Source organism: Salarias fasciatus, chromosome 20 (assembly GCF_902148845.1).
Source record: "Salarias fasciatus chromosome 20, fSalaFa1.1, whole genome shotgun sequence".
NCBI lineage: Eukaryota > Metazoa > Chordata > Actinopteri > Blenniiformes > Blenniidae > Salarias > Salarias fasciatus.
The window spans coordinates 11,630,234-11,650,742 of NC_043764.1; the positions used below are offsets into that span (position 1 = coordinate 11,630,234).

Here is a 20,509-nt window from a genome sequence, read left to right on the forward strand (position 1 = left end):
ATATGCTTTTCATTTCCGTACAGATTAGGTATACAATCTTTAGATTTCATTATTAACTCGCCTCCCGTTGTTTAAAATTAAAAACATCAGTCAGATACTCTGTTTAAGTAAAGCAAAACGTAACAGCAGCACCAAGCTTTGCGTGTGTGTTGCAATCTCATATTCTATTCAATTTACAGTAAAATGTTCTGGAAGAAATTCGGGAAAATACCAGATATGCAGCCTTGCGTATTTAGACATGTTGAATTTTCTCACCGTTCATTTTTGAACTATTTACATGTTTATATTGTGGCTCGCAGCCTTCCTGTGGAGGGTCTATATCTCACAGCGGGGGCTGCCGCTGAGCGCGAGGCGGCGGATGGAGAGAAGTTTTCAGTGCGAGCGCTTCACCTGACCTCCGCGCGGCGCGCGCTGCAGTTGCGTCAGAGCCGCTCCAGACACCGCGCGCTTCAGCCGCTGCACTCCTCAGACTTGTCTCATTACATTGCATAATATCGACAAGCCATCATGGTGAGCACGACTTTTAATCTTATTTTCAGTGTTGTAATTCTGCGTGTAATATTTCGACTGTCCAGTCTCTAATACGTCAATAAATCACTGCATTTTTTGGTATTTTTTTTTCAGTGCTGCGTTTTCTTGTATTCTATTTTTTATGAAGCTTGGTATCCGCATAAATTGTTTATTTATCAATGCATACAATAGAGGAAACGTCGACAAATTGCTTGGATTGTGCTCAGGGTATGCATGCCTGCAATGCTCACGACTAATCCTCTTTAGATAAAAACTCAACGTCGAAATCAGCTTACATGCATTTAGCTTGACCGTTGTTTTCCCATTTATTTGGCTGCCAGATTGTCAGCCTGATTGAGTAACCTATTATTGCATTGTTGCCACACAAATGACTGCTCTCTGAAAATATTCTCATATTTTGTAACGCGTTACTAATTTCCTCTTCTGCATAAAGCCAAACCATATAAACATATGTCGTGCATATTTTGTAATACTAAATCATGCTGAGCCTAAATCATGCACAAAAAATCAGAGCAAAATCTGAATATGGCTTTTTAAAGAGACAGCACACTGCAACATGTCTGACCTAGATAATCCTTTCTCTACAGTAATCCTTTGCGCAAGTCAGTTTTGTGTCGCAGCACGAAATGCCTCAGCCTCCGTTGACTGAGCATCGGTCAGACATACTGTCATTAAAATTAGATGATCTAATCATAAATGCCTTTCATACACTGAGGGAGATTCACTCGATGTGTTTCATTTTGTTATTGTGTAAAAGAAAATGTTCCATATAAAGCTTTGGCAAATGTGTTTATTCCTTGTAATTTAAAACCATGTCTTTAAATCTTTGATTCATGTGCAAGACTGTTTATTCTCAATCTTCTCTCCCCTAACCCCAGCGTGAGTGCATCTCCATCCACGTGGGTCAGGCTGGAGTCCAGATTGGAAATGCCTGCTGGGAGCTGTACTGCCTGGAGCATGGGATCCAGCCTGATGGACAGATGCCGAGCGACAAGGCCATTGGTGGTGGAGACGACTCCTTCAACACCTTCTTCAGTGAGACCGGAGCTGGAAAGCACGTCCCCAGAGCTGTGTTTGTGGACCTGGAGCCCACTGTCATCGGTAAACTCTCACAAGCGCAGACATTATTGTAGCCTTATGATTGAACCTTTTAGTTTTATCGTATTAATCTGCCTTTTTCAGATGAGGTGCGCACTGGGACCTACCGTCAGCTCTTCCACCCTGAGCAGCTGATCACTGGCAAGGAGGATGCAGCCAACAACTACGCCCGTGGACACTACACCATCGGCAAAGAGATCATTGACCTGGTTCTGGACAGGATCCGTAAACTGGTGGGTATGCCTCTTCAAAGTGGAAGACGCATTGGAAAGGAAACAAAATTGTAAAAATTTCACTTCATGTAATTAACTCTCTGCCTCGGTCCTCAGGCTGACCAGTGCACTGGTCTTCAGGGCTTCCTGGTCTTCCACAGCTTCGGTGGTGGCACCGGCTCCGGTTTCACCTCCCTGCTGATGGAGCGTCTGTCTGTCGACTACGGAAAGAAGTCCAAGCTGGAGTTCTCCATCTACCCAGCTCCCCAGGTGTCCACTGCAGTGGTGGAGCCCTACAACTCCATCCTGACCACCCACACCACCCTGGAGCACTCCGACTGTGCCTTCATGGTGGATAACGAGGCCATCTACGACATCTGTCGTAGGAACCTCGACATTGAGCGCCCCACCTACACCAACCTGAACAGGCTGATCAGTCAGATTGTGTCCTCCATCACCGCTTCCCTTCGCTTTGACGGTGCCCTTAATGTTGATCTGACCGAGTTCCAGACCAACTTGGTGCCATATCCTCGAATCCACTTCCCTCTGGCCACCTACGCCCCTGTCATCTCCGCTGAGAAAGCTTACCACGAGCAGCTCTCAGTGGCTGAGATCACCAACGCCTGCTTCGAGCCAGCCAATCAGATGGTGAAATGCGACCCCCGCCACGGCAAATACATGGCTTGCTGCCTGTTGTACCGTGGTGACGTGGTGCCCAAAGACGTGAACGCCGCCATCGCCACCATCAAAACCAAACGCTCCATCCAGTTTGTGGACTGGTGCCCAACTGGCTTCAAGGTGGGCATCAACTACCAGCCCCCCACTGTGGTTCCTGGTGGCGATCTGGCTAAGGTGCAGAGGGCTGTGTGCATGCTGAGCAACACCACTGCCATCGCAGAGGCCTGGGCTCGGCTTGACCACAAGTTTGACCTGATGTACGCCAAGCGTGCCTTTGTGCACTGGTACGTGGGTGAGGGTATGGAGGAGGGAGAGTTCTCCGAGGCCAGAGAGGACATGGCCGCTCTGGAGAAGGATTACGAGGAGGTCGGCGTCGACTCCATTGAGGGTGAGGGAGAGGAGGAAGGAGAGGAGTATTAAAGGGGAACAAACAGGGTAAAGCTACACAAGAAGTCCATTGTGTTCTTAATACATTCCAAACGGTTTAACTTTGTTAAAAGTGAAAATCACTCAAGCACAAGTTTGGCTCTGTCTTAAATAAAATGCAACAAATGTGAAACTGTTTGTGTGCCATTTATCCAAACCTTGCTTTGTGTCATTTGTTGTGGCTCCACTCTACTTATATTCACTTGATGACATTTCTGAAAGAAAGACGACATTCACAACTCTGTCGGTCTTCACTTTTATTGTGAAACACTGCATAAATTCCTGCATATAACCAAAATATTTCAATCTCTAGTATCATATGTACACATTACAAACACACACCGCACCTAGTCTCGTGTCCCCAACTGACGTCACTGCTTATAAAGATGGAAGTGGTAGATTTATTTGACTAGTTTTATCGGCAAACTATGATGAAGCAACAGACTTAAAACCCATATATTACAAGTAGTATGATAGATGTCACATATGACGACAAACACAGCAAGCCATATAGTGGCTCAGAAAAAGTGCCAACGTGGACATAAAGTGCAAACAAGAAAAACATCCCAACCTTCATTTTCATTCAATACTCTGCATCATAAATCCATATAAATTTAATTGCCACATCCCACCTCATAATCACCAGCTTTAATCTGTTTAACCTGCTATTTCAATGAATTGTAAAGCTTTACCACTCTGCACAGTGGAGTTAATCCAATACAATATACTAGTGTTTGAAATATTGGCTTTCATTGAGCAGAACTAGTTATCCACAGTTATAGGAAAATCTGTCGTTGTCTGCAGTGCACATCAAAATTTTAGAAGAAAGAATTTTGTTTGAACTCCTGTTGTTATCTTGACCCTTCAGTAAAACACATTCAGAGAAATGCAGACAACATGGGTTTGATAAAGTAGACGGTGAGTAAATACCTTGAGTGAGTAAATATCTTACACCTTAAAATACCTCATGAAGGCAATTTGATCTACTTGGGTCATATAAAGTACAAAGTAGCAGTCAAAGGTGCATTACAGCGTAGAAGTGTGACACTTTTGCTTCACTACACAGCAATTAGATGTTACTATTAGGATTAAACAAACTACAGATAAACTGTATTTGACGTTTAAACCTGAAGCTCCAAAGTAATCCCTTTAAACTCATGTGTTTGGGTGAATTTAGACAGACAGCACGCAGGCTTGGCGCTGCTCCCTCCCATACAGGAGGAAACCTACAGCGGTGCGCAGGTCCTCCAGGTCCAGATTGGCCAGGAAGCTCCTCTGAAGCTCCGCCTCCACCCGGTTCCCCCTGGGCCCACTGCAGCCCTTCAGGAGAACCAGAGCGGACTGGCACAGCAACCAATCAGCAAGCTTCTTCATGCCAGCGCTGTCCTGGTTGGCCAGAGCTCTGCGACCCCAGAGGCTGAGATGTAGCATGTTGGCAGCCACTCGAGCACTGGGGCGCTGCAGGGTCACAACCACAAAGACGAGAGGGAAGGTTGAGAATTATGAGAACATATATGTGGCATTAAACTCCAAACTTCTCACATAATGTGGTGGAAACTATAGGAGAGAGAATGCCACTACATCAAAAAACTGATGTGCAAAATAGTCACTTCAGCTTCTGAAACACAGAGGCGCAGTAAAATGGGTTCTAAAAACATGAATAAGGGCGTCATTAGGTCCATTCGCCTCATTTGTATTTGCCTTCCTGAGTGCTCAAAACCTACAGGTTAATTCAAGGAAGAAGTTATACTCTATTTTAGCATTTCAAAGGTCGAGAGAAGGGTGGGAACTCAAAAACGTCATTGTAGGTTGTTTTTTTTGTTTTTGTTTTAAGAAAGTTAAGACAAATCCCCACTGAGCTCACTTTCCCTTTGACTTCCCACTGATTGGAAAAGTCCTCTCCACACTTTACAGCCTGTGGATTGAAGACTATCCCTGTTTTAAACCTCTGCTCAAACTTAAAGTCGTTCTCCCAAATCCTCCACTCTGAGCAGCAGCAGTGTGACGAACACTGAAAAGCAATTTGGGGACTGCTGGGTCAGAAAAAGGTGACATATAAGTGAAATCCATTAATTTATAACAACTTCATGTCTTCAACTTTAATAATTTGTTATAATAAAACTTAGAATATACGGTGATGAAATTACAACAAAATATTTATCGGCAAGTTTGAAAAAAAAAACCAATCTTTAATGGTTTTTGCATAAACTTTGTGTAAGTTATCATTAGAGACCATCCTGTAAACATAAATGGTTTTAAAGCAGTTTCTAGCCCTCGAAATGACCTTAACTTCAAGGTACAGGATTTCTCAGCAATACAAAGTTGGATTAAACATGACAAGACTGTTCAGATACATTTGGCTTTGAAATGTGTGATTCTGAGCCACTTTTGAAGGTGTCTTGTAAAAACCTACACAGACTTGTGCTTTTCAGATTGCACCATCATTAAAAAGTCATCAATGGATCACAAATCTGACAACAACAAAAAAGTCAGATTTGGACCATTCTCACTTTTATTTTGTGAATGCAGCCTCTACCTCCAGTAGAAATAAACCCTTTCTGCAACATCCCCTCTACATTTACTGAAAAGTCATGAAATAAATGTTTTACACTAAAAAAATATGATTAAATCTTCGCACAGTAGCTGTTTAATGCATTGAAGTTCCACTTAATGAGCCTGGAAAGTTTGACGTTTAACACTGGATGAAATTAATAAGAAGCTCAGCCATACCCGTCTTGGAAAACTGTTGTCGTGTTCAAACTAACCTTGCTGGGGTTCCTCCTGAGGAGTAATCGAACCACTAACTGCACATCAGCTGGAACACTGGACGGGAGACGAGGGAGCTGCTTCTCCTGATAGTTCCTGCTCTCGAGTCCCACTTTACGGTAGAATGGGTTCTGCTGTCCGAATATCTCGTAGGAAATGGCCCCCACCGCCCAGGCGTCGGCCTTGCTGTAGTCGATCACCACACCAGATCCTGGAACTGCAGTGGCCACCTTCAGGCAGAAACAGAGACAAACGTTTATGATTTCATTCAGCGCTTCACTGTGGTTATTTGTGAAAATATTAAATGTGCATATTTCGATTTTTATTTAACATCATGACTCATTTCAAAGCACAACTAAGGAGGAAAAACACTGAGTATTTTTATGGCTGTAATGTGAGCTATAGCTCATCTGGCTACAAACACAGAGGAGTCTATTTCCATTGTAATGTATGTAGAGAACTCTGTAAACAGTTTAAACTCTGCAATTATAAAAAAACAAATCTAAAATATCTCACAACCACACATTAAATTGCTCCCTGTGATTCATACAGCCCTGTACAAAGATGCATGATTCAATCCTCTATTACAATCTGCCTTCAGAATGCACTCTTCTATTTTATTGACAGCTGAGTCAATTCAAGAGGGTAACTGTGGCCAATAATAAATAGCTCAGCAACAGTTGGACTGCATTAGGCAAAGATCTATTTAAGATTACCTCAGGAGCCATAAGGGAGGCATTTCCCCCTCGGCTGACCCACACACTGTTGAAGGGCAGCTGTAAACTGGAGTCACTCTGGGCCAGGCAGCAGCCAAAGTCAGTGATCACTAAACGAGGGCAACCATCTGCCATGAAAAAAAAAACAAACAAGTACACATCAGGACTAAGAAACATACGTTAGGTTAACATTGGAAGGGGTTCTGTTGAAGCTGTGTTTAGTTGCACTAACCAGAGTCAAACTCCAACAGCACGTTGTCTGATTTGAGATCCCTGTGAGCGACACCCTGCCTGCACAGATGATCGACTCCCTCGAGGAGCTGCAGCACCATCAGGGAGCCCTGCTTGCGGTTCGGTGCCGACACCTCAAGGTACTGTCGAAGTGTGCAGGGATAACTGTGGGACAGGAAATTACAAATTTTTAATGACTAGATAATTCATTTAGAACAGCTTCACAATACAAAAGGAAAATTGACTGATAGAGGAAGTGAGATTTATTTACAAAACTTTCTAAATGACATTAAGTAAGATTTTGAGAGACGACTGATCTCACTTTTTCATAACAAGGAAAAGCGTGCGGTTGTTGCCCAGGCCTTCCGGGTTGAGCCTGGCTGGGAGAACATCTGGATACTCTTCCTGGGCTCCTGGTAGCAAGGGGACGTCTGCTGTGAAAGCCCGGTACACCCGAATCACATTGGGGTGAGCCGACACCCGTCTGGGCACAACTCCAAAATGTCTGCATATAAAGAGGATAATAAATGTTGAAGGATGTTTCCAGTCCTCCTGTCAGGAATGTAGGACAGGAATCAAAACACTGGCCACTCAATACTTACCCATCCAGAGTAACTTGTTCGGTTTCCTTCTTTAATGCTAGAGGGCCTGCAGGCACAAGCTCCTGTGACATGGATTTCAATATTGCCTCACTTGATGACCCCGCCTGCAAACAAACAAGCATGAAAACAAAGGATTTAAAGGGTGATATTAAATATAAAATACTGTGAAAATTAGCCACTGAATACCAACCCCAAAGTTCCACATCATCTTGATGGCCATGGGGAAGTTTCTCAGTGAGCAGCATGTCAGCGATGGAGTCCTCTGACTCTCCTCTTCATCTTCTCTCATCTGTACCGCGGGGCTGTCGGCATCCTTTGGGGGGGCAAACTGAGCCGCGGCCTCGTACACAGCCGCATTGGAGCCTTTCCCTATCTGGTTCCCAATAATGTAATCTTCCAGTTTATATCCAGAGGTGAACGGTTTGAGTGGAGTCTGGAATTTTCTCTTACTAAATACGGCCTGCAAATAAAAAGAAATTATATTTAAGAAAGAAAAAAGTAGGTGTGTGCAAAATCCCTATCTTCCCAAGGCTGAAGGACTACAGACCGACCAGTCTCTGCACTGGGATCAGAAACAACGTTCACAAAAAGGAAACTTAAAATGAAAGTGGAGGCTCTATTATTGATAAAAGAGTACACAATGTATATTCAACTGTTTCAAATTACACTAGGCTTGGTACCATGTACAAATGTATCTTGATATTATGCGTTCAAATAATACACCTGATGACATAGTCATGTTTTTAATTTTAAGCATGTGTAAAGGGAAGTGGGATGGCCCTGACAGACACTCTGACACAGACATTTAGAAACACTCCTTGTCAACTGATACCGATCACAACACTGTTTACCAGCTGCAAAATAACAAAGCATGCAAGCCATTTGGATTGATGTTTTGATTTTAAAAATAAATGTAGAAACTATGGCACTGATCAACATAAGTGTTATCTTACATACTAAGGTTTTTTTTTTTTTTTTTAGCACAGATCTACATAGCCAGTGAATCTTCTAAACATATGTTGATGGCACTTAGTGCTACGCCCACATAAATGTCTAACTTATTCATGAAAGACAACTTCTCAGTGGGTGGGTGGATGGAGCTTGCTTGGCAAAGGATCCTTATGCTGCAGTCCTGCTCGGTATTTGTTTTTCTTGCACACGAGTGAGGAGAACCCCCACTTATGGATATGGTATTGCAAAAGGCAAACAATTTTTTATGCCTCCTGTGCATTTTCAGCATTGGCTGGTCCCTTTGAGGGTTGTGTACCATCTGTTGAAGACCATTGCTTGGTTCATTTTGTGGTCTGGCAAAAGTGGGGGAAAAGGGACAATTTGCATGATTTGTCCAAATTGTCAATAAAATTCATACCATTCTGACCACTTATATGTCACTAAATGGAACGTAGTTATAGAACAACGAAATCACTAAATGTCCTAAAAATTTGCATGAATCTCTTGTAAAAACGAGCCAGAACCATGCCTAAGCATGTAATGATAGTAGTTTCATATCAAAACTAAGGCTGGGCAATTTTATCGATTCTGTGATATAAATTGATATTTTTTTTCGCCAGAAAGTATCGATCTTTCAGCCGCAAGTATCGATGGATTAAGTCTCATCCCGCTTGTTCTGTCCGGCACTCTGCTCCGTCTGCTTTGCAGGAAGAGCAATTAGGTCAGCCAGCCACTGGTGTCGCTGTAGCACTTCTAGTAAGTTACCCACAGAAGAAGAAAGAGCAAGAAGGATCGAGAAAATGGCAGAGAATTTAACTCCAGCGCCGCCGTGTCTTAAATCAGATGTGTGGGAGTACTTTGGTTTTAAAAAGAAGAAAGAAAGTGTTGATTTGGACAAAAATTTTGCGGTTTGCAAGCTGTGTCACACAAACGTCAAATACTCAGGAAATACAACGAACCTACGGGTGCACCTCAAACGTTACCAGTGAGTTAAATGTGTTCAAATGGCACGTTGTTACTTGAATTATTGGCTGTTTTAAGAGTAACCAAGGTACTATGTTTACTAACTGGGTGGCTAGAGGGATACCCTCAGATGTTAAATGTGAAGTTAAAAAAAACTGTAAAAGAAACTGTTCAGAACAGGCCACTTGCTGCAATTTTCAATGTGCACTGGAATGCTGTTGCACTTTATTTACCTCACAAAGGCTTGCAAGCCACAGTTTGCACTGTTTCAATAAAAAATAAATTTTCTCGCCACGTCTTTGATTCCCTTTGTGCAGCATTTGCAAGCCTCTCTCTGCCTAGTCAGAGCCATATATTGTGTATTTGATGCATTCTTTTTTCAGTTCGGTTAAATCAATCCAAGTCAATGGAACAGTAACAAGATGTCACCAAAATCACACTTTCCCCTGAAAATCTTGCAGAAAATGATGTTAGTTTAACAAATCGTATCGAGTTGCATCGAATCGTATTGGATCATATCGCTGGCCGAAAATCGTGATATATATCATATTGTGAGCTGAATATTGTGTATCGTATCGTATCGTCAAATGAGTGTATCGCTACAGCCCTTATCAAAACCCAACTCAACCTCAGTTCTCTCAAAGTTGCTTTGAAATAAGGTATTCCATGCAGATGGATTTACTCAAACGCATACTACTGAGAATAAAATTACATCTAATTAAAATGTAACTGTTGAGCAGCTTTGAGTAGTTTTGTTTGCACAGCAGGATTTTTTTTTGTTTAATTTACAAACTACAATAAATTTACTTGAACGTAGGGACTGTAAAAGCAGCAGCACTGAAACCGATAGAAAATCGATCGTAATAATAATAGATATGACTGCAGAGAGTTGAAAAGTCATCACTTTGCTGAGTAGAAGTGTGTTTGCACGGGTTATGGAGGTCAGACTGTACCTGGATCTCCTGACACGTTGCTGCACTCTTTCTGTCATCCTCAAGCTGTTGCTCGATGAGACCCACGCCGAGTCCGAAAGCCAGAAACACGGCTCTGTTACGAGGGGATCCGCCGATGAATCTCCTCCTGAAGCTGGCGGACTGGAGCTGAGCTGCCAGGCCCTTCAGAGAGGTGCGGTAGTAGCGGTACCGAGACGGCAGGAAAGCCTGAGGCTGAACGGTGCGGACCGACGGGCCCACACGGAGGCGGTCAGCTCGGAGCTTTGCTGCGACTCGGCCAGCAGATTTTAGGAGACCCAGCTGAAAGACCGACCGGCCCAACTCGAGTCCACGGCTAATAGCATGTTTCACAGACATAATTTACCCCGTGAAAGGTAAGTTAAGCTGTTTAATGACCTAGTTTGCGAGTCAGCCGTTCCCCGGCGCTGCTCTGAAAATGACAGTGTTGTGTAAACAAACAGCTACTGCGCATGCGCACAAGCGACGTTTCTTCTTCGTCACCTTATTCAGGCCCGTTCACTTCCCTAGGGGCGGGACTTCCGCTTTGTGTCGGCACTTCTGCTTAAGCCGGCCACACACTACAGGATTTTTTCAATCTTCCCCGATTCAGACACCACACACTACACGACAGCAGAGGACAGATCGTACCCGATCTTCCTCTCCTGATCGTCTAGTGTGCGGTGTCACTCCGGAGCAGACCACACACTAGCAGATTCTTCAGCCGAGAATCGGCTCCTCACTCCTCCAAATCTCACGTCGTCCGACGTGACTTTGTGCTGTTTCCCTTCATTGCTGTTTTTACATTCATCTCCACTTTCAATAATAAGTGGAGAACTCATTCGTTCCCTCAGTTCATTCATTCACATTGGTATCGCTCCTTCAGTGCAGACCCCCACCCGCCGTGCGCACGGAGCACGGACTGTCAGCGCCTTGTTAGAAAATTTAAATGTTCCAGTACAGAAGAGGGAAACATAGTTTCAGATCATTTTATTGTAATTTACATTTAATAATAATTCAGCTTATTAGCTAATCTGTTTGTGTGTGTGTTTTTTTTTTTACTTTTCAGTCCCGAGTGCAGCAGTAGAATAAAGTTATTAGCAGACCGTGTCAAATAAAAGCAACTTTTTAAAATCTTTTTTAAATAATCAAATATCTTAAATCCTTCTTTATGTCCACAGATTTGATAGTTTAAATCAGAGTAAAAATACGTTGATTAGGAAAGTTTCATTATAGTCCGCTCTGTCTCTGAGGGCACGGAATCAGTGGAAAGTTTTTTTTTTTCTTTTATTATTATTTTTTTCTTCCCCATTCTTCCGTGATGGTTAATAACGGAGATTAATTAAAACATTGGGATTATTGCAGGACTGGCGGAGTTGCAGATATTAGATCGGAGTTTGGGTCTGAATGGAGGATCCAGTTCATCCAGGAGCGACAGGATTAACCATCACTTTCTGCACAGCTGAGTTTAGAGCTCTGGCTTTTCTGTTTCACTGTCATATATAGTGAATATATTTCACAGACATATATTCATCCAGCTCTGACAGCTGCGGGGGGATTTTTTTTAATCAGCGGCACCTTGGTGAGACGGAGCTGTTCATCCAATCAGAGAGCTTTATTTCGAGGGTGTGGACAGCTCTAATCAGAGCTGATCGGCGCCTCTCGGAGCGCACCACACACCATAGGATTTGCGATCGGAAATATTGAACATGTTCATTATCTCCGATCTCCCCTTCCGACGCCTCCCGAGAGGCTCCGACCGGAAAAAAATCTCTCGGAACACACCGCACACTACACGAAGATCGGACCCGAACTCATTTGCATACTCCCGACAATCGGACCCTGTCGGCCTCGATCGGGAGGAGAGGATCGGGGCAAAATTCGGCCCGATTATCCTGTAGTGTGTGGAGGCCCTTAGCTGATAACTGAGGCGTAAACAAAGGTGAAAATGGTGTGGGAAGAAACAAAACAACTTTTAAAAGCGGATACTTTTGCTTTATAAGTAACTGAAACAGTTAACTTTAGCTTTACTTATGTACTTTTATCGTTGTCAGCCCTGATTACAAATATGAAGCACTTGGATGTGTAAGTTTTTGCTTAATTGAATGAAATGCGAATGCTTCAAGTGATCTTTTGGTGGATGTTTCTTTCTTCTGAAATTTAATGAAATAAATGATTCAGATTTGTCCTATTCATTTTTTTGACCGACATTTTCCTCTATCTTCATCTGTTTCTGTGGTAACTAGATTATTGAGACAGTGACACAAAACACGCCACAAAATTCTCTTGCCAGAAAATGTTTTACTCTTTTGAAGCCCACTAGATGTCACACTTCAAATATTAAAGGTAATTTACAACATGTTAGACAGCATTTTGATTACAGTATTAAAGGCAGTGATTCCAGAACTTTTTACAAAAAGTAGCACTTAAAAATAGACCCTTGAAGTTCCACCTGGCATAGAATTGATAAAAGGAATAAACTCAAAAGTTATAGGAGTGGTAAACAAACAAGCCCCATTGGAGTCGTTCTGTTGTACCACCAGACGCTATATGTTGAAATCAAACTCATGTTGAGAAAATAAAGCGAAATATTTTGGTCCTATAATGTACCTGTAAATTCTAAAATGCAATACTTAAAAAAACCCTTCATCTGGTGATTTATGGTTACATCTGGTTATTTTGACCATAAAGATGACTGTGGGATTTCCCCCAAGAGTCCAGGTTATGTGGTTTCTGGAGGGGGGGTCTCAGAACAGTCAATCACACAGGTTGTCGTCGGGTGATGCTCTTTCAAACACTGTGGCATCGTAGCAAGAATGGTCTCTCTGGGCAGCAATGGGACGTAAGACCTGATCTTCTCCTTCACGATGTCCAACCATGTAGTGATGATCCTGCTGACTCCAGACTGTGACACACTGAACCTCTCAGCCAGGTCTTCCTGCAGCAAGTTCAGCCGGAGCTTCATGAGGGTCATCAGGACCTGATCTCGGACATCAAGCTGAAAGGTGTTAATGTAATCTTTTGTCAGCTGATCAGCCAAAATATTAAAAGACTCCAGAGGGAGACCAGTGTACAGGAGGCTGAGACGGTCGGAGCGTAGGAGAGTTATGTGCAGCGCTGATGGCCCTGAACACTGTGTGGCTTTATGACATCGGAGGGGTTGATCCAGGACAGGGCTTTTAGCATAGCTGTGATCAGACAGAGGCTGACAAGAGGCAGGAGATTCAGCTTTTAGGTCGACATGGAGAGGCGGCACAGGACTTCCGGCCACATTCCTGGTTGATGCAGGAGGTTCAGCTTTTAGGTCGACATGGAGAGGCGGCACAGGACTTCCAGCCACATTCCTGGTTGATGCAGGAGGTTCAGCTTTTAGGTCGACATGGAGAGGCGGCACAGGACTTCCAGCCACATTCCTGGTTGATGCAGGAGGTTCAGCTTTTAGGTCGACATAGAGAGGCGGCACAGGACTTCCAGCCACATTCCTGGTTGATGCAGGAGGTTCAGCTTTTAGGTTGACATGGAGAGGCGGCACAGGACTTCTGGCCACATTCCTGGTTGATGCATCTGAGGACAAACAATGTGTCAAAAGTGATATTACATTTTATACTTTGAAAAAACAAAATCATTCAGGCCACCAGTTAACCATTCACATAATCTGTCTTGTCTGGTGGTGTAATGTGAATTGCATATATTGTATGGTGGGATATGTGTGAATGGTGTTGAAAAATGTGTATAAAAATTTTGTAATGTAGTAATGTGCATGGTTGTTTGTAAAGTGATAATGACAGTTTGTGTAACGATTATGACAAAATATTTGCGATTGACAATATTTTCAGAACTATTAAATTACTGTGGGAGCTATGGCTAGAGCTACAAGTTGAGCCTGTAACTGCTGTATTTTCTGAAAATGACTGCAAATGAATGCAAAATTCAGAACAAGGTAAGAGCTGAGTACCTTCTCTTTTTTTTTTTATTTATGAATGATAGCCTGTGGTGGTTACAAGCTACTGTTAACCTAAAACCCTGAGTTTCAAACCCAACTGACATATATATATGTGTTTTACCTCTCAGAAGACATCGTTAGATTTGTTGAGGAAGCAGGGTACATAACATGATGTGAGTCTGAAGCCTGTTATGTTGCTGATTTTATTAATTCGTACAACTAAGATTACATAAAGGTTAGTTTTTTAGAACATACTCACAATCTTTTTATTCTGTCTAAGTTATTAAAATTCAATGATCTTGTGAAATATAACACACTAATTATTCTGCATAAAGCATTTAATAAAACATTGCCAAATAATATACAGAAGTTTTTCAAATTAAAAGAGACAGTTCATAATTTAAGAGGGTATGGAAATTTCAAAATACCAAAAACAAAATCTACCCGTAAACGTTTTTGTGTATTGGTATGTGGGGTTAAGTTGTGGAACAACCTGGACACTCAACATAAGCAATGCCAAAATGTTCATAGATTCAAACTCCAATATAAACGTACAGTTTGGTTGCAGTATATAGAATATAGGTCTTGAATTCACATTAACATTACTGAGTGTGTTTTGTTGTTTCTTTAATAATCCGGGTATACTGTTCATTTCCACTATTGGTATACTTGTATACAAGTCTGTATATGCTATCAGTTACCAATGGTAACGCCACCTTGTTTCAAATTTTTCGTTATGTAGATCCAAATCAATGAGTTATTAGTTTCCATGTGTAAATACAACTACGGAAGTGAGAATTTTTTTAATTTTTTTTTCTGACTATATTATGTTAAGGATAATAGGGGGTGGGATTAAATAAGTTTTCTTCTTCCCACTCCTTTTCAGGCATAATGAAATCTTCTGTTATTCCATCATTTGTTACATTGTTTATTGTTTTTGTTAATTTGTTTCCTTTCCTTTACCCTGTGCATTATTGTACAGCAATTGCCTGAAATGAACAAAATAAATGAAATGAAATGAAAAAACATAAAAACATTATACAATCAATTGATTATTGCTTATTTCACGGTGATTAGGAATAATATTGTGCAACGTCTAGTAGTAGATACTAGATAGTACAAAAGCCACTTGCCTGCGTATCTCTGAAGCAGTCGCCTCGGCTTCCTCAATACAGCCGTGTAACCCAGCCACTTCTCGGGATAGGGATGGAGGGGTGTAGGTTGTCGGTCCACAAAATGAAATGAACAGACATAAGGACGCTTTGGAGGCTTTTTTAAATTGAGCGCCCTCAGCCAGTAGCGGCGGTCCTCTTCTTTAGACGGAGGTGGGTGCAACCTGAACGCGGGTCCGCAGCATTCAGATCTGGGCTTCCCGTGCTCGAAACAATTTTGAGAAAGCGAAAGCTTCATCTTCTTATAGTTGTTGTGGCATCCATGAACGGAGCAGATGAGGCTGGTCATGTTCAGATTTCATAAAAACGAGGAAACTCGAGATCAACACAGCGCAGAGTCGGCAAACCGGAAGTTGCAACACATTAAAGCGCCCCCCAGCAGCAACTTCCTGAATAAGGAAGTGACGAATAAGCTTGAATCGCAATGGTCGCATTACCGCCATCTCCTGGCCGTTATGTTACTGTCTTATAATACTTCATTTTCCCCATCAAGGCCGTTTCTTTTAGGAAAGCAATAAAATGTCCTCTATCTCTTCTCCATTTCCATATTTCCTTCTCCCCTCCCGCTTCCATTCCTTCTTTCTTTAATCTTGCCATCATTTTCCTTCTTTCTTGCCCATATTTCCTGCTGTTCACTAACACATGCTGTACTGTTTTTTGGCTCTTAGCATTCATCACAATGTCCAGTTGCATGTTTCAACATTTGATGTTTTGTACTATTTAGATAGACTATTTAAATATGCCCAATTCTTAGTCTTGTGACAATTGTCTCCTCTTCTCTGCTGCCTCCTCCAATCCTCGTACTTTCTACTTCCTTTGGATACTTCTTTTTTATCGTTGTCCCATTGCAGCTGCCACTTTATTTCCCTCCACACGATGGATTTTCCCTCTGATCTGATAGTCTGATGGGTGTAGACAAGTACGCTTTAAAAAATAAAGAATATAGAACTTCTCAATGTCTTCCTCTTTTCAGTGAGGCAGTAGTTACTTTTATCATTGATCATATTTCTTCCCTATCTGAAGTTTCTGAAAAATATGCTTCTGTTCTTGTGATGATAATTTCAATTAATTAATGGAAATGATTCAAAATCATCTTTATATTATGTATATTATATATTTGCATCAACTAAATTTTAATGTCTATTTTCCCTGTGCGGCCATCTCATTGGAGGTACAGTGCTCTAATTCTATTATATGAACCAAATATCTTGACTGCATAATACGATGTTTTGTTTTATGCACAATGGTATGTACTTTTCAACCATATTAAACATCTTAATGGATAGAAAATTAATCTTGAGATAACAGCTTGCTAAAGATAACATGTAATGGGAGCCAGTAAACATTAGTCAATAATCACATGAACACATATCAGTGTTTCCCCTCGGTTGAGAATTTACTTGTGGTGGTGGGCCGAGCTTAAGCCTGCTTTAACATAAACAGAACCCAAAAGAAAAACGAAAAAAAAAAAAAGAAGGAAAAATAGCCATTTAAAGCTACTTGCAAAGCTAGTTGCAAAGCTGACAGTTTTTGTCAGAGCAGTGTATTTTTCTTGGTTTAGTAAAAAAGATCTCCAATGCCTTTCAGTACGGAAAGGATCGGGGGTCAGGTCCATTTATGCTGAAGCACATGCATGCAGCAAGATGCTCCCCTTGCAGCCTGTTCCTCAGTTCAGTTTTGATCTAAAAGAGAAAAAAAACTTGCATAACCATAATGCAAAAGAGCACAAGAAAATTAACTGAAATGATTCACATTGTGCTCTTATGCATTATGGTTTAAATCACTTACTAGAGCTGGGCGATATGGCCTTAAATCAATATTACGATAATTTTGAGCAGTTCACTTCGATAACTATAAATGGACAATAATTATCTACTTGGGGGGGCATTTAATCACAGCTTTTTATTGTAGGCTACTGGATTAAACTTATGACAGTTTACTGTGGTCTCAGATGGTGCAAACGTTATTATTATTTTATTTCTCATTATATGGGGTCAATTTTCTTGAAATGCTATTACATTTATCAAGACAAGATTAGGGTACAAAACATATCTATGTATCTAACTTTCACAGCAACAGACGTCCAAATCCGACAGAACTCTGCTGTTAATGTAAATGTCTTCTCTGTGGGCTTTAGGGAAAATCCGATGACTGGAAGACCATGGGAAATTATTAATGTTACGTGGTTCCAGATGTTTCCAGTGTGATGTGATGTTATGAGCAGCTGAGAATTGAACACAACTGGATGTCTACCTGTCCCTGAATTACAAATGAGCCCAACTTGTTTGTTTACATCTCCTTCTCAGTTTCCTATCCACATAGCATCGCTTCAGGAAATATCTACATCCACGCAACATAGCAAGGACTCAAAACTATGTAGTTCACCCGCCAGGCCTTCAGATGGCGCTGTCACTCTGACACAGCAACTCCAAAATGGAGAAGAAGACACGGAGGACGGACTCGGAGCTGTTCATGCAGCGTGATATAAACAAACATAACACCAGAACATATGGCCTGTTCAATAAAAGAGCACGAGGAGCTTCTGCAGGAAAAATCAGCCAATCAAGCTGATTAGAAGTTTTACTGTCTGGGACGGTCGACCAGCATTAATCTGCAGCCCTGCAGGCTGTTAGCCTGTAGCCGGTAGCGGCTAAACTAGCATGTCGCCATGCTCGGTGTCCAGAGATCATGTCTGCTGGTTCGGATGTTCAGAGGGTCGAACGGCGTCTGTCTGCTCTGCTGACAGCTTCTTCGAGACCAGATTGTCTTGGGCTTCTTCTGATTACTGTGATTTTAGGGTGACCATACGTCCTCCTTTCCCCGGACATGTCCTCTTTTTACGTCCTGTCTGGGGCGTCCGGGCGGGTTTTTTAAATTCAAGGAAATGTCCGGGGTTCACTGTTTCTCATAGCACGTGAACATAAATTGACCAGCGCTTTGCACACAATACTATGATACTTTGTTGCGCGACGTAATTACTGAGAGGCGGTCTTGTGAGCCGATCTGCACCGCGCGCACACACAGACGGAGCGGAGCAGACCGGGCTTCAGACAGCGGAGCGTTTCTTCTTCTTCTTCTTCTGTGTTTAACAGCGGATGGCACCATTTCAACAGGCGCATTACCGCCTCCTATCGCTATAGAGTGGGATCAGAGAACAATCTGAATTCTATTTATTAACCCCGTTAATACAAGGTATGAGATCAATGCATTGAATGCATTGATCTCATACCTGGTGGGCCGTCAGGGCCTGCAAAGCCTTCTCTGCTGGCCTAAAAATTACCTGAATTACAGACTGATGTAAATTATATTTTGTCTATAAATAATTAATAAATGATTCCAAACGGTATGTTCTGGTTCCTTTCATAGTTTTCCCGTGGTTGCGCTGCTTCCAGACATGATTTTTTCATATTAAATCATTTAACCAATCAGATTTAAGGCATCATCTGTTGCTAGGGTCAAAGAAATCTGCCTGAGGCCTTCGCTATCCGTTCCTGATGGCGCAGTAAAGTAAAGTGAAGCGTCAAACAGACAGCTGCTTCAACCAATCAGACAGTTGCTTCAACCAATCAGATTTCGAGTTGGCGACTCAGCGCCTTCTAGCTTCTAACAACAGCATATCCAGGCCGTCTGATTTACATTCATCAAGAGATACAGTAGGGGGCGGTATGCACCTAAGTTGTTGGTCGCCTACCTCAATTATTCCAAAGAAGAAGAAGAAGAAGCCCTGAAGAGAAATAAAACTTAAGCCAGAAATACCACAGGGCGAACTGGACTTTAAGCCCTGGCTTTATGGAACTGAAACGCACGGATAATCTATATGACAGAGCAGTTGAACTCTTTTTGAGGAAGGAAAGGAGGATGTATTTTGTTTTCAAATAATCGGAATTTTGGTGAGTAAAATGTTCCTCTTTTCCTAAATAATATTGCTGTTTTATTAAGTTGTTGATGCTGATTGTATGCGCACAGATGTAGTAGGAGACTTATGCACTTCAGCAAAGGCATTTATTCTGGCTGCACAAGTATCTATCTGCTGTGCAGCAGCTCTTTATGTGCATATCTGCATAATAAGATTTTTTTTGTAGACAAAATAGTTATTGAGAGGTGGATTGGTTCAGGCGGATCTGTTCTGAAGGCGTTAGTGTGAAATGCACGGTCCGCCACTGATGCATTCCGACTGTTTACAACACTATTTATGGAGAACTGATGAATTCCTTCTCTACTTAATTCGACAGCGGAGCACAGAAAATGCCTAAGAGCACCTTCTCAGATGAACTGCAAAAAAAAATTTCCAACATACCGAGATGAAAAATAGAATGTAGAAGAGAAGCAGGAAGAAGAAATCAATTAAAGATTAAAAGTATATATCTTTTTTGTTTGTTAAGTTAGTATTTTGGTGAAACTGTTATATTCTTCTATCTTATTACAGTTATTGAGAAATACATTGTTGAAGCTGGATTGTTGTAACAGAAGAGTTCATATTTAGAACATGATTTAATATTTGGAAAGAGTCTAAGAGAGCTATTATTTTGTTACAAGTTTTTACATTTCATTTTATTTTGTTAAAGAAGTTGGTTTCGCGTCATTGAAGCAAAATAAAGGATGTTCATCAACATAGGCGGATCTAGAGGGTGGCTACTTGAGCTCAAGCCCCGGATGTTTTGTCAAGAGCCCCGGATCGCGTATCCGAGCTGGTCTGTATAATGTGCAGTACTGGAATTCACCAGAGAGTGGCAGCATGCGCTGGAGAGCAGCCAGCAGCCTGCCTCCTGTCCAGAAGAAGAAGAAGAAGAAGCGTTCAGGTCTGCGCGCTCGTCGCTGCTCATGGGTTCTACTGCTAACCAGAGTCGACTGAAGTCATGGATATCAGAAGCTTTTTCAAAAAGCGGACGTCGCCACCACCAGCAGTAGCAGCAGCAGCAGAAGCTGCTACACAGATTGATGTTCCCGGTTTGTGAAACTCTGGCTGATTTTGCTGGCTGGCTATCAGTATTATCAGCTAATACCAACAGCAACACAACCGCACTGAAAATGAAAGACAGCAAGATCAATGTTGCATTCCAGAATAAGACAAAAAAACCCTTTATAAAATATGAATGAAAAGTATTACTAGCAAAATGATTAAAGTATCCATTGTGCAGAAAAGTGCTCCCTGTCAGTGCTTTGCCATTATATAGGATGTTTTGGGTTATTATACTGTACTAAGGCAGATGTTTAAGCTTGTCCTAACACTTTTGGGTGGTTCAGTCAACAGTTAATCATGATGTATTTTT

The 20,509-nt window shown here is 41.9% G+C and overlaps 3 protein-coding genes across 3 annotated transcripts; 1 reads left to right on the top strand and 2 right to left on the bottom strand.

Moving 5' to 3' along the window:
- Nucleotides 1-404: 404 nt before the first annotated feature.
- LOC115407627 (tubulin alpha-1B chain) lies at nt 405-3,025 on the top strand. Its single transcript, XM_030118042.1, has 4 exons — nt 405-510; nt 1,410-1,632; nt 1,714-1,862; nt 1,959-3,025. The coding sequence occupies exons 1-4, from the start codon at nt 508-510 to the stop codon at nt 2,937-2,939; spliced, it is 1,356 nt and encodes a 451-aa protein (XP_029973902.1). The 5' UTR covers nt 405-507; the 3' UTR covers nt 2,940-3,025.
- A 160-nt stretch (nt 3,026-3,185) lies between these two features.
- pink1 (PTEN induced kinase 1) lies at nt 3,186-10,582 on the bottom strand. The gene is made up of 8 exons (XM_030119173.1): nt 10,128-10,582; nt 7,451-7,720; nt 7,261-7,364; nt 6,981-7,163; nt 6,660-6,823; nt 6,428-6,555; nt 5,711-5,941; nt 3,186-4,403 (listed from the first exon to the last, which is right to left on the bottom strand). The coding sequence occupies exons 1-8, from the start codon at nt 10,482-10,484 to the stop codon at nt 4,119-4,121; spliced, it is 1,722 nt and encodes a 573-aa protein (XP_029975033.1). The 5' UTR covers nt 10,485-10,582; the 3' UTR covers nt 3,186-4,118.
- Nucleotides 10,583-12,457: 1,875 nt separating this feature from the next.
- Nucleotides 12,458-15,576, bottom strand: LOC115408132 (uncharacterized). Its single transcript, XM_030118722.1, has 2 exons — nt 15,201-15,576; nt 12,458-13,688 (listed from the first exon to the last, which is right to left on the bottom strand). The coding sequence occupies exons 1-2, from the start codon at nt 15,526-15,528 to the stop codon at nt 12,847-12,849; spliced, it is 1,170 nt and encodes a 389-aa protein (XP_029974582.1). The 5' UTR covers nt 15,529-15,576; the 3' UTR covers nt 12,458-12,846.
- Nucleotides 15,577-20,509: the final 4,933 nt, after the last annotated feature.